Source organism: Lucilia sericata, unplaced genomic scaffold, assembly GCF_015586225.1.
Source record: "Lucilia sericata isolate MDLA Ls3-8-SP2 unplaced genomic scaffold, ASM1558622v1 Contig001234F_arrow, whole genome shotgun sequence".
Taxonomy (NCBI): Eukaryota; Metazoa; Arthropoda; class Insecta; order Diptera; family Calliphoridae; genus Lucilia; species Lucilia sericata.
The window spans coordinates 96,162-116,153 of NW_023995192.1; the positions used below are offsets into that span (position 1 = coordinate 96,162).

The following is a 19,992-nucleotide window of genomic DNA, read 5'->3' on the forward strand; positions in this document are numbered from 1 at the left end:
TTTACTGATATAAGTGTTTTGAGACAAAAGTTTGTATAAAATGTGTGTCTTCAGATGAATTTTTATTAAAATCTATATCTTGACATATATTTTTTAAAGAAATTTAATCTTAAGGTAAATGTATATATAAATTTATGCCTTGAGACAAATTTCAAATAAAATTTTTGTCTTAAGACAAATTTCTATATAATTGTTCATCATGCGGCAAATTTCTATAGAAATGTTTGTTTTGGGACAAAAATTTGCAGAAACTTATATCTGGAGATACATTTTTTACAATATTATATATCTTAAGACTAACAATTTGTAGAAATATATGTCTTCAGATAAATTTTAATAAAAAATCTATTTCTTAACATAATTTTTTACAAAAAATTATATATTTTAAAACAAATTTTCAAAGAAAATTATGTCTTGAGACAAATTTCAAATAAAATCTTAGTTTTAAGACAAATTTCTATATAAATGTTTGTTTTAAGACAAAAATTTCTTTAAGTTTTTATGTCTTCGAAATTTCGAGAGTAAATTTTAAATATTTTCGAAAATTGTTTAAGAATCCTAAAGATTGTTTCATACATTTTACATTATTTTCCAAAATAATTAGAATCCTCATTATATAATGTTTATTTTAATAATTTTACCCATTTTTCGAACATAATTTTAAAATTTATTAGGAATTTTCGAACTATCTTTAGAACATCTGAGTTCTTAAAAGCTAAATAAGCATAATTTGCTTTACTAGACTGTGGCAAATATTTCAATAAGAAGTTACAAGTTTGGAACAAACGGGAGCTTTATAACTAACAGAAAACATTTTAAAGCATGCTTATGTCAAAACTAATCATATGCATTTTCATCTAATATAGTCATGTTAAATGTAAATTTTTCTAAAGTTAGAGAAACAATCCTTTCATAATATTTTTCTTAAACAAAAATAGGAAAAGTTTTACTTTAGAGAAGTCTTTAATTATAAAAACCTCCTGAAAATTTTATACAAATCGCTTAATGTTAATTCTTAACGCATCGGTTTTAAAGTTTCTAAATGTTATAGAATAAAAATTTGTTTAAATTTGATGACAAATTTTTGTATAAATAGTTTAAATTTAAGTTAGAAAGCAATCATAATGTTCTTTAACATCCACTGCCACTCCCACTTGTGGCATGTAACTTTGTATTTGGCAAAGATTTAGACTCATTAAAACAAAATTGTTTATAGTTATATTATAATAGAGAATCCTTTCAAGATTTTTTTGATATAAAAGTTGTGGCAAATAAAAATGGCATAATATCTGTTATATCCCAGCAGTTCGACGGGACAGTCCCGAACTGACCACTTAACCTACCACTTGTGGTGGCCCCTAGCCACCTGACTACCCAGGTAACCAACCATTTTAACATGGGCTTGTCCTACGAGGAAGTCAATCGTCACTCTACACCCTACAAAGATACAGTAAAGAAACGATTGCCTCCGCTCTCGCTTACAAAGGGGATACTAAAATGACGACTGTCTTCATTCTCGTTTACCAAGAGTTTATTTGTGACGAAAGACCAAAAACATACGAATTGGAGGTGGTAAGATATTAATGGAACTAAAATTTAAAAATTTCAAGTGTCTACTCTCTAGAATACTATGGGACAATAATGTGACGATTGACCCGAAAGATATAAATTTGAATCAACCAGATGGTGGCACATTAGTAGAAAGTAACAATCATTTCTCCAAAAGATGGGTAAAATAGCTACTTTCGGAAGTACAACAAAAAAAAACAACTTTTAAGAGTATAATCTTTAGGTTACTTGAGGACAGTAAAGAGACGACTGTCTCCGCTCCCGCTTACAAAGAGGACACTAAAGTGACGACTGTCTTCATTCTCGATTACAAAGGGTACATTCGTGAATTACGATCATCCAGGTGGTTAACTATTAGTGGAAATTACTGTCTTTTTCGTATGCATTGACACTTTGTCGAACTGCTGGGATATTTAAAAGTCCTTCTCACTTCCTTCTTTCCAGTTACTCTGGCATTTCCGGAGAGTTATTGACTTAAATTAACTGTTTTAATAAATATTTGAGTAAATTTTTTATATCCTGAAAAGAAGATCATAACTTCCAATTATTTTTAAAGTATTCGGTTTATTATCATAGCCACGCCCACTAATAAAAAACGCTTTACAACTTTTTTAGAAAAAAATCTTTTTATGTAACGAAACCAAGCTTATATTTGAGTAAAAATTTTATATTTTATATTTCCAATTATTTTTAAAGTCTTTGTTTGTTAAATACCTAATTATCATTGCCACGCCTACTAATAAAGAAAGCTTTAAAAGTTTTTGAGAAAAAATCAAGTGTGCAGTTGAGTAAAATCTTAAAACCTTGAAAATAAGATAATCACACCTATTCTGCATTTCAATTCAAATCGAAATTTTCTCCGTTTGGCAACTTTGGTCTCTAAAATAACAACTTAGAAAAACGTAGTTACGATCGTTGAAATAAAATAGAATTGCTTCTTCTTTTTCTTACGATTCCGTTTTTTGTTTTGGAATACCAATTTTTGATCGTAGCGTAACTGAATGCGGAAACGTAATCGAAATGCAGAATAGGCGTGCATAACTTCCAATTAATATTGAGTATTCGGTTGTTAAACACCTTATAACCATTGCCACGCCTACTGATATAAAATGCTTTCAAACTTTTAGTTAAAAATCTTTTTATATAAAGAAACCAAGTGTAAATTTTTTAATCAAAATGGAAAATGCGTTAAAGTGAAGTTTCAGAAATAAACACAACTTCCTAACATTGCCACGCCTACTAGTACGGAACAATTTAAAAGCTTTATTTGGCGGTTTAGCATATTTGTACCCAGAAGCCTGAATTAATAAGATTTTTTAACAATTTAAAACTTTTGCCTATACTTTATAATATTAAGCGATTTGTGTTGAAGTTTCCGTATAAATGTTTTAAAACTTCTCGAAATTTTAAAAATCTATATTAATCTATAAACAAATTTAATTATTTATAATTTATATATATTTTTTTTTTTCAACTAAAAACATATAATACATGTATAAATAAACTAAATAATAAAAAATAAATTAAATTAATATAAACAAAGTTTATAATTAAAAAGAAGTAATAGAAACTAAATTTAAATATAAATTGTTTTTTTTTTTTGCTACTTTTCCTCTAACACTTTATATACAAAAAATACAAAACAAAAAAAATAGAAAGTAATATGAATAAAATAAATAAATCAAAATTAATATAAATAAAATTTATAAAAAAAAAATAATTATTAAAATATATTTATATATATATAAATAGCTACAGAAATTTTTTGATGTTTCAAACTCTTTAAAAAACTAAAGAAAATACATAAAAAAAACAATGTTAATATGTTTATATTTATATATAAATAAAATACTTTAAAACAAATATTAAAAAACAACTAAAAACTTTTTTTTGTTAAATGTTTATATTTATATATTATATTATATATTATTAATTATATGCTCTTTATAAAATAAAACAAACATAAATAAATAAATATAATTTTCTTTTTTTTTGCTAAAACAATTAGAATTATTATTATATATACAAATAATATTATAAATAAATATTATGATTATTATTATTATTATATATTTAAATAAATTTAAAACCAATTGAACTTATGTGCATTATTTAGTGGTATGCGGTGTATTTGTAAAACAATTATATTAAAAAAAACAGCAAACAATATTAATTTATAATAATAAATAAACCGTAAATAAAAAAATAAATAAAATAATAATAATAAAAACTAAAATGAATTAAACACACAAAAAAAACAAAATCCATTAAACACTACTTTATAAATTATATACAAACAGAAATACAACTACATCTATATATTATATATTTACTAAAACAAAACAAAAAAAAACTTATAATTGTTTAACTTTTTTTATGTTTGTTTATTATTATTACAATTATGATTACGATTATTATGTGCATTATTAAAAAAAAAAAACAAAAACAAAAAAATTAAGAGAATACAACAAAATATATACATATATATATAAAAAAAAACTTTTCGTATGAAATTACGCGAATTAAATATAAATATATTAAAAATATAAAAGAAAACAAAAAAAAAAAACATTGTAACAATAAACAAAAATTACAATTATACATTATATTATTAAACATTTATTTCAATACAAAAACAATAATTAAAAAAAAAACAACAAATATATATATATGAACAATATATGATGAATAAATTAATATGGAAATATTATAAATAAAAAAATACAAATATATTATTTCAACTAAAAACATAATATGATAGGTAAGTGCAAGTAGAATATAAAATTATATAATATATCACACCTTAAAACTCGTTAAATGTTTAAGCTATTGCAAAGAAAGTTATATCAAATGAAAGTTTAAGATTTTAGCTAATAGTTCAGTAAATTCATTTTAGCCAAAAATAAGTCCAAGTAGTTGTTAATAAAAAATATAAGTTTACGCCCTTTTTTTCTTCTCAACAAGTAGGCGTGGCAATTTTATATTTTCTGAGAAATGTGGCCCATATTCCCCTTCATCCACTCACAAAATTTCATGAAGTTATCTCAAAAAACAAGCGAGATATTACTGAAATCTTCATTGTTCTTCAAGGATGCAACTTGCTGTATTTAGCATTGTTACACCAAAGTTTGGAACCTTATAACTCGAGAAATATTTCACCGATTGCGATGAAAGATATATCAGCCAAAAGCTTAGGATTTCAGCTAATAGATCAATAAATTTAATTTGGCAAAAAGTAAGTCAGAGTTGTGGAAAATAACAAATATAAATTTACGCCCATTTTTCTTCTCAACAGGTGGGCGTGGCAAGTTTTAAATTTTTGAGAAATATGCCCCATATTCGTCTTTATCTACACACAAAATTTCATTAAATTATCTTGAAGAACAACCGAGATATTACGGAAAATCTAAAAGTGTCATTGACCCACAAATAGTGAAAAATGAAATTTCAAAAAATTTGTAAAACACCAGGTCACCAGAACCTGGTAGTAGGTGGATTCCCCCACACTATTTTCTTTAAATTGATATATCTAGCAAACTACTTGAGATATTTAAGTGAATGTTTCACCGTATGATAGATTGGAAATTGGGCTACAAGATGGGCAACCTTTGGCCCGCCTGGTGTTTAGGCAATTCGGTTAAAAAATGGATTTTAAAGTTGAAATGCGTATATCTCACTTCGTAATGGACATAGGAAAACATATGATAGCTTATAGGACTGGCAATATTCCATTTTATAAATATGCCAAGTTTTATTGGAAACTTCCTGAAATCCGTCAAAATATTGAAAAAATTCGAAAAGATATTTAAGGACACAATTGCCCGTTTTTGGCATTGTTTGACCAAAGTTTGGAACTCTAAAACTCGAGAAATATTTGACCGATTGCCAAGAAAGTTATACCAAATGAAAGGTTAGGATTTCAGCTAATCGATCCGTAAATTAACTTTGGCAAAAAGTAAGTCAATGTTGTTGTTAATAACAAATATAAGTTTACGCCCATTTTTCTTCTCAACAAGTGGGCGTGGCAATTTTTTATTTTTTCAAAAATGTGGCCCATATTCCCCTTCATCCAGTCACAAAATTTCATTAAGTTATCTCAAAAATCAAGCGAGATTTTACTGAAATCTTCATTGTTCTTCAAGGATGCAACTTGCAGTATTTAGCATTGTTACGCCAAAGTTTGGAACCTTATAACTCGAGAAATATTTCACCGATTGCGATGAAAGATATATCAGCCAAAAGCTTAGGATTTCAGCTAATAGATCAATAAATTTAATTTGCAAAAAGTAAGTCAAAGTGGTTGAAAATAGCAAATATAAATTTACGCCCACTTTTCTTCTCAACAAGTTTGGAACCTTATAACTCGAGAAATATTTCACCGATTGCGATGAAAGATATATCAGCCAAAAGCTTAGGATTTCAGCTAATAGATCAATAAATTTAATTTGCAAAAAGTAAGTCAAAGTGGTTGAAAATAGCAAATATAAATTTATGCCCACTTTTCTTCTCAACAAGTGGCAAGTTTTCATTTTTTGAGAAATGTGCCCCATATTCGTCTTCATCTACACACAAAATTTTGTTACATTATCTTTATGAACAACCGAGATATTGCGGAAAATCTAAAAGTGTCATTGACCCACAAATAGTGAAAAATGAAATTTCAAAAAATTTGTAAAACACCAGGTCAACAGAACCTGGTAGTAGGTGAATTCCCCCACACGATTTTCTTTAAGTTGATATATCTAGCAAACTACTTAAGATATTTAAGTGAATGTTTCACCGTATGATAGATTGGAAATTGGGCTACAATATGGGCAACCTTTGGCCCGCCTGGCGTTTAGGCAATTCGGTTAAAACATGTAATTTAAAATTAAAATGTGTATATCTTGCTTCGTAATGGACATAGGGAGTTATATGATAGCTTTTAGGGTTCGGAATATTCCATTTTATGAATGTGCCAAGTTTTATTGGAAACTTCCTGAAATTCGTCAAAATATTGAAAAAATTCAAAATGATGTTTAGGGACACAATTGTCCGTTTTTGGCATTGTCTGGCCAAAGTTTGGAACTTTATAACTCGAGAAGGCTTTGCCCGATTGCGATGAATGTTATATCAAATGAAAGCTTATTTCATATAATTTATAAATTTACACCTATTTTTTCATTCCCACTAGTAGCGTTCCTCTTCTATTACCCAAACAAATTTCACTTGGATACTCCCACAGTTTGAGGAGCTGTTAACTGTGAATAAAAACAGTTTTTTAAATTAAATATTTTTCTTCATAAACTTGATTAATTTTTATTTAAAAAAAGAGAATAATCGCATTTTTGTTTTTTTTTTTCTGTAATGATCACTTATACATAATTAGACATTTTAAGACAACTACAAAACTACCATAAAAAAGGTCTTTTTTTGTATTAAATATGCTTAAACATTAACGTATTGATGAATACAAAAAAAAAGGGTAATTAAACATACAAATATTAAAAAAGTCAAAAGCAAACAAAATTAACAAAAAGAAGAAAAACAAATAAAAAGAAAACGAATAAAAAAAAACTTTACATAAGAGAAATATGTTAATCCATTCTAAAGAATGGACATTTTTAAAATAAAAAAAAATAGAACAGTTATAGAACCATAAGTTTGTATTGTTTAGTATTTGGATTAATATATATGTATATACGTTTAAAGTTTTTAGAAATGAAATCACAACAATAATAAAAGCAAACGTGTAGCAGCTTCAGCCGATGTAGTGGCCGTTGACATAGCAGCAGCAGCAGCAGCAGCTGTATTAATGTCTGAACTATTGCTGTTTGTACACGTTGCTTGAAGCAAATCTCAGAGTCCTGTGTGGCTAGTTTGTAATTGTTCGATTGAAATTGAAAGTTGTTCCAAACGTTGCATTAATTGTAACATATTTTCTTGAGCTTTAGCAGCATTAAAATCATTGCCATTCTCGAGAGAATCTTCTTCGGCGGCGGCCAATTCAAAATGCAATTTGGCAAGACTTTCTTGTTGTTCACGAATTTTAGTCATTTGATCCATGGTACAGCCGGAACCTGAAAATGAAAGAGAGAGAGAGGGAGAATTATAATAATTTTTGGTTTTATAAACTATTAAGAGTTTGTACTAACCAAAAGCTTTCAGTTTACCAGAATGAAAATCATCCAAAAGTCCTAAGAGAGCACGCTCCATATGTTTGACATCCGGTACTTCTGAGACAAAAGAATGATGTTTTATTGGACGTTGATCAAATTTATCACTGAGACTGCCAATGTTCGCTGATGATATTAGACCCGGATAACCAGCACTAACGCTTATTGCTGCGTTATTTACATTCGGTTTGCGTCGTTGTATCAGTGGTGTATTATCAATTACATTGTGATTGTTACTGTTAATGTTACTACTTGTATTGTGATGTTGATTTTGATTTTGATGCTGATGATAATGATGATGACTACCACTACTACTATTAATACTGCCGCCAGCTAGACCACTACCACTACTAGAACTCAAAGTATTACTAGTGGCTGTAGAGCTAATGACAGCTGCTTTAGTTGTCGTAGTCGTCAATGATGTTTGATTTAAACTACTTGTACTAGTAGTCTGTTGTAGTTTATTTACAGTCGTATTATTATTATTATTATTGTTATTTTTATTATTGCTGTTGTAGTTGTTGTTGTTATTGTTATTATTATTTTTAATGTTGCTGTTTATACAAGTCTCATCACTTAGGGTCTCGCTAGTCAATTGCGTTATGCCATTAATGCTATCACCATCACCGATATCTTCATGGTGTTTAGGCATAATTATATTTAATAACACAACACAAAATTATTTGCAAATTTTGTTTTATTATAAAATTAAAATTATTTATAATAATATTTGAGTTTAATTGGAGTTTGATGTTGCAATTGTTTATGATGATATTGTTATAGTTTTTGCAATTGGATGATGTAGTAGTAGTAGTAGTAGTTACACAGTTAAATTGTTAAAAAGAAATACAAAAAAAATAAAACAAAGAAATTAAGAAAAAAATTAATAAAAAAACATAAAAAATAATTTAAAAAATAAAACAAAATTAATTGCTAATAAAACAAATAACAAATATGAACAAAAACAAATTATAGTTTTACACAATGTTTGCTAATTTTGTAAATTTCTTCTTTAGCTAAGTAAACCAATCCTTTGTGTATGGCGCCAAAATATCGACTGTATGTCGTTTTTTATTTTGGCGTCTTTTAGCCACACGAAAGCAGTTAATGTAAATGTGAAAAGGGGGAATTAGTTATAGGGCTTTGTTTTTTTTGGTTTTAAACTTTTGGAAGGAAGAGCGTTTGTATGCATGAATTCGTTTTAATACCTTTTTGTTTTAGTGGTGGGTGGTGCAGTTTTCTTTATTTTTTTGAAGTGATTTTCTTTCTACTTGGCTGATTCGTGACTTTTTCATTGTGCCCATTGTTTGTGTTAAATGTCTTGTTCATTTTAATGTGTAAATATGAATTTTGACAATATATGACATAATAAGAGTCGCGTCTAGAGTTATGAGTTTTATACATAAAATGTATAGCAACAAGTGTGGTTTATTATATTATCAATTTATTATGTACACGCGTTTTTGTATTAACAGAAATCCTTGCAAACAGAAGTACACATACTCTCAAACTAATACTATTTTAAGTTCATTTAAAAATTTGTATATATTAATAAATTTTGTGAAATATGATTCATTTTTCTAGGGCTTCCTACATATTCTTATATACATAGCTTTTTTGTAACGAATTGCTTTTTAAAATTTCCCTTTCCATCTACAATTTTAAATATTTTTCATTTAATATTTAAGCAAATGTCCCAAAACATGGAATATTTAAAACTCCTTAAGAAAAGCTTATGTAGGTAGGTCGATAGGAGGATGTATACTACATCAAATCCGAAGAAATACACCTAGGCCACTGTCGGGCCTGTTGTGCACTCCAATTCATTAAAAAAACTGAAAGAATTATTTTTCAGTGTTCAGAAACTAAGTTTCCTGAACGTAATTCCTAAGAATCTTCCAACTAGTCAGGAATGTTATTTCCGGAATAACTTCACTTCCAAGATACTTGGATCTAACTTCGACGAATGCCTGGCAATGGCAAAGAAAGTGCTCCAGAGTTTCACCGTCCTCTCCACATGCTCTACATTCGTCTGAATCCGCACGTCCAATTTTGTATAGATGTGCACGTAATCCTGTGTGTCCACTCAGAATACGTACCATCATACTAACCGCAGACTTGCTCATTTTGAGGAGATTTCTCGTCTTGCTCTCATCAGGGTCACCCCATAGAATCTTTGTGGTTCTACCCACCGTTTCATTATTCCAAGAGGCCTTATAGGATTCTCTCATCCATATTTTTAGTTCAGCTTTTGTTGCGTCGAATGGTTTTGCGTTTGTCAGGTTAACTACATCGAGCTCCCTTCCCTTTAAAGCTATTACATTCGCCCTTTCATTGCCGACTACTCCAGAGTGGCCTGGAACCCATATGATGTGAACCTTACCTCTGGGAGAGTATTCAGTTAAAGCTTTCTTACAATCCAATACCGTCTTAGATTTAATTCTATCACCTGATATCGCCCTAATTGCCTTCTGGCTATCGGTAAATATATTAAGCCCTGTGGGAGCCATATTTATTCTAATCCAATTTACACATTACGTTATTGCTCGTACTTCTGCCTGGAAGCTTGTGTTATGATTAGATTAGAAAAGCTTATAGTAATACATTTTTTTATAAAATCGGTCAGTATCTGTCCCTCATGCTCTGTTATGAAGGCCCACTTACTGTCCAACTCCTCTAGATCTTGATCACTGACCTTAGCTAGCAGGTCGACTACCACATCCGTTGTGTCCGTACTATCATCCTTAATCATTTTTCTATTTTGTTAAACTATTTTGGATCCCACGAGTTTGAACATTCAAACGGACGATAAACACAGTGACAGCTTACTTAGACCAGTACCACTGCTACCACCTATCTTGACCTTAAAAGTGCTTATATAACGCTCTGCCTAAGGGAAAAACGCTTACTACACAAAGACCGAAACTAATACAATAGCAAATCATATCATTTATGTCTTGATAGAGGTAAGTAGGATAGAAAGACACATTCACTACCCTGACATGATAAGTAACCTTTCCGTAACCTTCCCGTAACTGAAGTATTAGTCACAGTTATCTTGCATCACGACAAGCTAGATACGTATGTATGTAAGTATGCTAATTTTTGAAAAATCCGCTTAATAAAGCTTAAGTGCAAAAGTTTTTAAAACAAAAACAGATTGCAGCGTTAAAACAAAGCTGATGTGAAACAAAACCCATTCAATTTCAAAGAAAACTAATTGGACAACTTAATCATACTGAGTATAAAAAGATACTAATGAGAGTAATGAATGATCAAATAAGCTCTAATATCACCACAAAGGATAGCCTACAATATTACGGTTAAAATATGGTAAAACGAAAATAACATAAAAAATGAAACAAAACACAAAACGACAAATAAAACAATACATAAATGAAATGAACTTTGTTTTCTTTTTTTCTTTGAGAAAAATTCATAGTTATTTTATACCACAACTGATACAAAGTATCAACTATTTATGAATATATATAATATCATGAACGAACACCAGACACGCCCTCAGCGACTGTAATGAAACATTTACTTATAATATAAAGATAGAAAAAAATAATAACAAAACCAACACCATTATCAATTATTATTCCCTTTTAACCATTGACCTCCCCATTTTTGGTTAATAACAATACAAAGAAGAGTTTAAGGGAGGTCAAGTTAAATGATGTTTTGGCTTATTTGTAATATATTAACAAAGATATCTATACCTTTTAACAACTTTCGTGGTCTCGACTTAAATTCGAAACGTTCATCATTGGTGCCATGTAAATGTGGTCGAGGACGTCTTTCATTTACGTAGGTAACTTTGGCAGATGATTGACCACCACCTATTTTATCGGAAGTTGTGGTAGTACGTTCTATTGAACAGGATGCAGAATTACGGCTGCGAGTAGTTTCGCCACTAGAAATACTCTTAATCTATAAGTAGTAAGAAGAAAAAATTATTATGCATTTCAATAACAAGTAAAACATTGTTGTAAAAACATGCCTGATCAAATGACACTCTACGCTAGATATTAAAGACCCTATAGTCAAGAATATAGTCTATTCTATAGTTGATAACATAATTTGCTCTACAGTTCAGACTTTAGTCTACTCTACAGTCCAGACTATATTCCACTCTACAGTCGAGACTATAGTCTATAGTTCAGACTATAGTCTACTCTATAGTTCAGACTATAGTCTACTCTATAGTTCAGACTATAGTCTACTCTATAGTTCAGACTATAGTCTACTCTATAGTTCAGACTATAGTCTACTCTATAGTTCAGACTATAGTCTACTCTATAGTTCAGACTACAGTCTATTCTATAGTTTAGACTATAGTCTACTCCATAGTTCAGACTATAGTCCCTTTATAGTCTAGACTATAGTCTACTCTATAGTCCAGACTATAGTCTACTCTATAGTCCAGACTATAGTCTACTCTATAGTCCAGGCTATAGTGAACTTTATAGATCGGACTATAGTATACTTTATAGTCCAGACTATAGTCTACACTATAGTACAGACTATAATCTACTCAATAGTCCAAGCTATAGACCACTCTTTAGTCCAGAATGTAGTCTACTCTATAGTCCAGACTATAGTATACTTTATAGTCCAGATTATAGTCTACTCTACAGTCGAGACTATAGTCTACTCTACAGTCCAGACTATAGTCTACTCTACAGTCCAAACTATAGTCTACTGTATAGCCCAGGCTATAGTCTACTCTATAGCTAAGACTGTATTCTACTTTATTGTTCAGACTATAGTCTAGGCTACTGTCTATTCTATAGTCCAGACTATAGTCTATCCACCAGACAAATATGCTCAAAAAATTGATTCTGATACATATATCTGAAATACTTAAAGTAAAGTATAGGAACAATATTTTTGTGCTTCATCAACATCAACACTAACACATAATACCCACATTCGTATAATCTATGAAAATGTAAGCGTAAAGTAAAACTAATAGAGATAAGACATAACAAAGTTCATTCAATAACATTTTGCATATTTACAACAATAGCAACAATCACACAATAGCAGCAGCCATTAAAAACTTACATTAATTTTGGGCACGGCCATGGGTGAGGCAGGAGTTGGTGCTGATTTGGGGGCACTATTTGTGACATCTTCTTCTGTTTCTACATCTACCAGTTTTTGACGCTCTACTACTTCATCATTGGGTTCCATATTTATCAATTTTTGTGGGTAAAGAAATTAAATTTTCTTATTTTTTTCTTTAAGATCCAGGGAATTTCTTATAAATCTTCTTTTTCTGGTCACAAACTAATTTGTTGTTGTTTCGTTTGTGTTATTTTATTTATTGAAAATTATTTAATATTTATTGAGTTTGTAGTTGAGTGTAATCATTTTGTTGGTTTTTTTATCATTTAAATGATTTTAATAAGTAAATTTTATTAAACAAAAAACACAAAAAGTTTATCAACAAACAGAGAAAAATATATTTTATTATTGATTATTCACAATAGAGAGTGCAACACAAATATGATTCACAATGTAAAGTGTTGCCACAGGTATGAATGAAAAAAATTACCATAAAACCCAAGTGGTAACATTAAAAAAGGCGAATTAGTGCATACCCAAACCAATAGTGCTGCCAAGTTTATATTTTATAGACAAATTAAAATTTTAAAGTGTTTTAATAATAATTTAATATCTTATTGCACTTTATTAATTAAATACACTTCATTAAATTTAACAAATAATTAACCCTGCTTCTTTTTGAAACCCAAGGTATAAACCATTTGCAAAATACTCAAAATACCAATGCCGCAAAGGCCGACAGTCAAACCAAACAAGGCCTTGTCAGCTGGACCACCTTTTAGGAAAACAGGCAAATCATTTTTGGCCTAAAAATAATATATAGATCATATTTTTATAAAAATATTATTTTGTTTTACTATTAATGTAGTTTACCTGGAAGATTTTCATATTTTTCGCCAATCCCTCGGGTAAAGCCATTTTTCTCAGCTAACAATAAAGTGCTTTAATGCGATTATGCAATTCTGTAATTAAATAGTTGATTACAAAACTTTTATTTAATATTCTTGTTTTAGCTGTAAAATTGAAAGTTTTATAAATTATTAGGACAGTTTTTAATTATTTTATTTTAAATATTTAAAATTTTTGTCGTCTAAATATAAAATATTGAAAATTTTATTATTTTTCTTTTACTTACATGTTATTGCAGCAATCCCAACTGCAGTATAAGTTTTTTTTGATTAAGGTATTGAAAACATCTGTGCAAAAAAGTTGTCAATTTTAAAATAGATTTTGAAATAAAATTGCACTTGGTTGCATTTTGGTGATAAAAATCGTGGGTCAATGCAATAAAATTAAATGGAAGGAATGGAAAAAAGTAACTAATAACTAACTAACTAACTAACTAACTAACTAACTAACTAACTAACTCACTAACTCAATACTAATAACTACTACTAACTAACTAACTAACTAAACTAACTAACTAACTAACTAACTAACTAACTAACTAACTAACTAACTAACTACTAACTAACTAACTACTAACTAACTAACTAACTAACTAACTAACTACTAACTAACTAACTAACTAACTAACTAACTAACTAACTAACTAACTAACTAACTAACTAACTAACTAACTAACTAACTAACTAACTAACTAACTACTAACTAACTAACTAACTAACTAACTAACTAACTAACTAACTAACTAACTAACTAACTAACTAACTACTAACTAACTACTACTAACTAACTAACTAACTAACTAACTACTAACTAACTAACTACTAACTAACTACTAACTAACTAACTAACTAACTAACTAACTAACTAACTAACTAACTAACTAACTAACTAACTAACTAACTAACTACTAACTAACTAACTAACTAACTAACTAACTAACTAACTAACTAACTAACTAACTAACTACTAACTAACTAACTAACTAACTAACTAACTAACTAACTAACTACTAACTAACTAACTAACTAACTAACTAACTAACTAACTAACTAACTAACTAACTAACTAACTAACTAACTAACTAACTAACTAACTAACTAACTAACTACTAACTAACTAACTAACTAACTAACTAACTAACTAACTAACTAACTAACTAACTAACTAACTAACTAACTAACTAACTAACTAACTAACTAACTAACTAACTAACTAACTAACTAACTAACTAACTAACTAACTAACTAACTAACTAACTAACTAACTAACTAACTAACTAACTAACTAACTAACTAACTAACTAACTAACTAACTAACTACTAACTAACTAACTAACTAACTAACTAACTAACTAACTAACTAACTAACTAACTAACTAACTAACTAACTACTAACTAACTAACTAACTAACTAACTACTAACTAACTAACTAACTAACTAACTAACTAACTAACTAACTAACTAACTAACTAACTAACTAACTAACTAACTAACTAACTAACTAACTAACTAACTAACTAACTAACTAACTAACTAACTAACTAACTAACTAACTAACTAACTAACTAACTAACTAACTAACTAACTAACTAACTAACTAACTAACTAACTAACTAACTAACTAACTAACTAACTAACTAACTAACTAACTACTAACTAACTAACTAACTAACTAACTAACTAACTAACTAACTAACTAACTACTAACTAACTAACTAACTAACTAACTAACTAACTAACTAACTAACTAACTAACTAACTAACTAACTAACTAACTAACTAACTAACTAACTAACTAACTAACTAACTAACTAACTAACTAACTAACTAACTAACTACTAACTAACTAACTAACTAACTAACTAACTAACTAACTAACTAACTAACTAACTAACTAACTAACTAACTAACTAACTAACTAACTAACTAACTAACTAACTAACTAACTAACTAACTAACTAACTAACTAACTAACTAACTAACTAACTAACTACTAACTAACTAACTAACTAACTAACTAACTAACTAACTAACTAACTAACTAACTAACTAACTAACTAACTAACTACTAACTAACTAACTAACTAACTACTAACTAACTAACTAACTAACTAACTAACTAACTAACTAACTAACTAACTAACTAACTAACTACTACTAACTAACTAACTAACTAACTAACTAACTAACTAACTAACTAACTACTAACTACTAACTAACTAACTAACTAACTAACTAACTAACTAACTAACTAACTAACTACTAACTAACTAACTACTAACTAACTAACTAACTAACTAACTAACTAACTAACTAACTAACTAACTAACTAACTAACTACTAACTAACTAACTAACTAACTAACTAACTAACTAACTAACTAACTAACTAACTAACTAACTAACTAACTAACTAACTAACTAACTAACTAACTAACTAACTAACTAACTAACTAACTAACTAACTACTAACTAACTAACTAACTAACTAACTAACTAACTAACTAACTAACTAACTAACTAACTAACTAACTAACTAACTAACTAACTAACTAACTAACTAACTAACTAACTACTAACTAACTAACTAACTAACTAACTAACTAACTACTAACTAACTAACTAACTAACTAACTAACTAACTAACTAACTAACTAACTAACTAACTAACTAACTAACTACTAACTAACTAACTAACTAACTAACTACTAACTAACTAACTAACTAACTAACTAACTAACTAACTAACTAACTAACTACTAACTAACTCTAACTAACTAACTACTAACTAACTAACTACTAACTAACTACTAACTAACTAACTAACTAACTAACTACTACTAACTAACTAACTAACTAACTAACTAACTACTAACTAACTAACTAACTAACTAACTAACTCTAACTAACTAACTAACTACTAACTAACTAACTAACTAACTAACTACTAACTAACTAACTACTAACTAACTAACTAACTAACTAACTAACTAACTAACTAACTAACTAACTAACTAACTAGCTAACTAACTAACTAACTAACTAACTAACTAACTAACACATGGTCGTAACCACAGATCCTCAAATTATGGGACCTCGGATATTTCCAATTTTCAAAACGATTCAATTTCCTCATTTGTTGTCGAAATTGCAAAAAAAAAATTAAATCTCCAAAATGTAATTAAAAAAATTATCTTCATAACCTTTAACCCAGCTCACCAAATATTGTCCCTAGGATAACTTTTTTGAGAAATGCTTTCTTTTTCGATACCTTAATTTTCCTCCCAAGAAACGGGGCCAGCCTACACTGTATATATTAAGAAAGGTTAGTACTTAAAAACGATAATACCTCCCCTTATTATATCAAATTAGAAAAGAGAAAAACAAAATAATGTATAGGAAGCTTTACAAACACAATGACAAAACAGACATAAATAAAATGTTATAACAACAATAAAAATCTATCCACAATTTTGTCAAAAAGGGGCGGCAGAAGGGGAGTTTTAACAATAGAGAGCAACAAAGTGCTCATATACACACCTATAAACAAAGAGATAAACAAGGTGAGTGTTTAGCACACACACACACACACAAATCTACATACAAATACTTTATGAGTGTGTGCTTTTTATTGAATTGAATTTTTTGTATTAATTTTATTTAAAAAAGTGAGCTGTTTAACTCCTACTGGGAAACTTTGTGCGCCTGGTATGGATTACAATAATTCTACACCGAGTGAGTTTTTATTAAAAAACCCCAATATGCATGCATGCGCCCTGATAGATGTGGTTGGATGGATGCATGCTGTCGTCAGTTATCTATCGGTAGCTGCGAGTTGAGTGTGTATGTGGTAATAAGGGGTAGGAAGAGGGGAAGGAAGGAAGTGTTATTTGTTTCTTTTTCGGTTTTTCTTAAGTTTGTTTGAATTTATTTTGTTTTTTCTATATTGTTGTTATTTTTTAACTTGTTATATCTAACAAGGTAGCTAGCTATTGCAATACGAGGAAATTTTGGTTGAAGGACTAAATAACTTAAATAATTATTTCTTTTATTGTTTTGAAAAATGTAAAAAGTTTTATTATTTTGAAGGGGTCAGTCACTATAGTGACTATAGTATAGTCATTTAAGATTTTTTTTATATTTATTATTTTGTTTTTTTTTTTTTTGCTTATTAATAAATAAGCTTTCAATTATTTCATTCACAAGAATATTTATATAGATATGTATGCATGTATATAGTCACGTATACATAATATTATAATTATACCCACATTTAAGTTTTTGCACTGTTATATACATATAATATATTTTTTCCCTACTCGTCAAAATCTTAAATTCCATCTAGCTACTAAAAGCCTTTCCGATTTTTAGCTCCCAGTACCTATAACTTTCAAAAGTTTTATTCTATGTCCATTTCGAAAAAAGCGTTCGTTCGTAAGTATAGAAATCAACAAAAAAAAATCTCTTAAAGTTTCTTAATTTCAAATTACCGCTTTTTCATTCTTAAGTTTTATGAAAGTTATTTCTATGTGATTTAAATATTCGCTCTCATCAAGTTCATTTTTAGAGATTTCAAAATCTCTTTTTTTCTTGTTAAACAACCAAAAAATGCTTTTTTTCTGAAATGCTTTTATCGTTTCATTATACAATATTCTTATTTAGCTTAATAATGCGAAAAAGAAACTTTTTGACCAGCTTAAATTCATGACACTGTAGTTTAATATAAAATATCCACAACTTCTATTCCATAAAAATGTCAAGAAAAAGCATTTAATTATTGAATAGCAGTATGTAAGCACAACCAGAAAAAAGGAATTGAGCTGCGAAAAAGCCAGTTTTGTGCTTAACGGTCAAAATATTAGAAAATACGTTGTTTATAAAGGGAGGTAGGTGCATATATGTATGTATGTAGTGCTTTTTTGGAATAAAAGTTTTTTAATAAAGCAGAGTAAAACAACAAGTACATCCATCTGATTTCATTATAGCTTCACAAAAAAATTAAAAATTTTGAGCGCGAAGGACCATTTTAACCATTCAGATCACTTTCAGTTCAAGTTCAGTTCTGTTCTTCTAGTTCAGTTCTAGTTCAGTTCTAGTTCAGTTCTAGTTCAGTTCTAGTTCAGTTCTAGTTCAGTTCTAGTTCAGTTCTAGTTCAGTTCTAGTTCAGTTCTAGTTCAGTTCTAGTTCAGTTCTAGTTCAGTTCTAGTTCAGTTCTAGTTCAGTTCTAGTTCAGTTCTAGTTCAGTTCTAGTTCAGTTCTAGTTCAGTTCTAGTTCAGTTCTAGTTCAGTTCTAGTTCAGTTCTAGTTCAGTTCTAGTTCTAGTTCAGTTCTAGTTCAGTTCTAGTTCAGTTCTAGTTCAGTTCTAGTTCAGTTCTAGTTCAGTTCTAGTTCAGTTCTAGTTCAGTTCTAGTTCAGTTCTAGTTCAGTTCTAGCTCAGTTCTAGTTCAGTTCTAGTTCAGTTCTAGTTCAGTTCTAGTTCAGTTCTAGTTTAGTTCTAGTTCAGTTCTAGTTCAGTTCTAGTTCAGTTCTAGTTCAGTTCCAGTTCAGTTCTAGTTCAGTTCTAGTTCAGTTTTACTTCAGTTCTAGTTCAGTTCTAGTTCAGTTCTAGTTCAGTTCAGTTCTAGTTCAGTTCTAGTTCAGTTCTAGTTCAGTTCTAGTTCAGTTTTCTAGTTCAGTTCTAGTTCAGTTCTAGTTCAGTTCTAGTTCAGTTCTAGTTCAGTTCTAGTTCAGTTCTAGTTCAGTTCTAGTTCAGTTCTAGTTCAGTTCTAGTTCAGTTCTAGTTCAGTTCTAGTTCAGTTCTAGTTCAGTTCTAGTTCAGTTCTTCTAGTTCAGTTCTAGTTCAGTTCTAGTTCAGTTCTAGTTCAGTTCTAGTTCAGTTCTAGTTCAGTTCTAGTTCAGTTCTAGTTCAGTTCTAGTTCAGTTCTAGTTCAGTTCTAGTTCAGTTCTAGTTCAGTTCTAGTTCAGTTCTAGTTCAGTTCTAGTTCAGTTCTAGTTCAGTTCTAGTTCAGTTCTAGTTCAGTTCTAGTTCAGTTCTAGTTCAGTTCTAGTTCAGTTCTAGTTCAGTTCAGTTCTAGGTCAGATCTAGTTCAGTTCTACTTCAGTAAATTGACTACACTATTCTATAGACTAAACAATAGGCTAGATTACACACTAGTCTATAGACAATAGTTTATAAAGTATACAATTGATAAGTTTACAGCCTATACAATAGTATACTACCCAAAGACTAAATAATACACTAGTTACTAGTCCATAGAAAAGTTAATAAATTAGACCATAGTCTA

The 19,992-nt window shown here is 29.0% G+C and overlaps 2 protein-coding genes across 4 annotated transcripts; both read right to left on the reverse strand.

The window, feature by feature from the left end:
* Positions 1-6,833: 6,833 nt before the first annotated feature.
* On the reverse strand, positions 6,834-13,241 carry LOC119610575 (coiled-coil domain-containing protein 28B). 2 transcript variants are annotated; one of them, XM_037965855.1, is made up of 4 exons: positions 12,798-13,241; positions 11,450-11,660; positions 7,704-7,784; positions 6,834-7,628 (listed from the first exon to the last, which is right to left on the reverse strand). In XM_037965855.1, the coding sequence occupies exons 1-4, from the start codon at positions 12,924-12,926 to the stop codon at positions 7,408-7,410; spliced, it is 642 nt and encodes a 213-aa protein (XP_037821783.1). In that variant the 5' UTR covers positions 12,927-13,241; the 3' UTR covers positions 6,834-7,407. The 2 variants fall into 2 exon arrangements, with proteins under 2 accessions (XP_037821783.1, XP_037821782.1); XM_037965854.1 differs by having other exon boundaries at positions 6,843-7,628; positions 7,704-8,357.
* A 142-nt stretch (positions 13,242-13,383) lies between these two features.
* Positions 13,384-13,996, reverse strand: LOC119610576 (cytochrome c oxidase subunit 7A1, mitochondrial). Of its 2 annotated transcripts, XM_037965856.1 has the most exons (3): positions 13,936-13,996; positions 13,674-13,762; positions 13,384-13,606 (listed from the first exon to the last, which is right to left on the reverse strand). In XM_037965856.1, exons 2-3 carry the CDS (start codon positions 13,716-13,718, stop codon positions 13,463-13,465), a joined length of 189 nt encoding a protein of 62 aa, XP_037821784.1. In that variant the 5' UTR covers positions 13,719-13,762; positions 13,936-13,996; the 3' UTR covers positions 13,384-13,462. The 2 variants fall into 2 exon arrangements, with proteins under 2 accessions (XP_037821784.1, XP_037821785.1); XM_037965857.1 differs by lacking the exon at positions 13,936-13,996 and having other exon boundaries at positions 13,674-13,784.
* Positions 13,997-19,992: the final 5,996 nt, after the last annotated feature.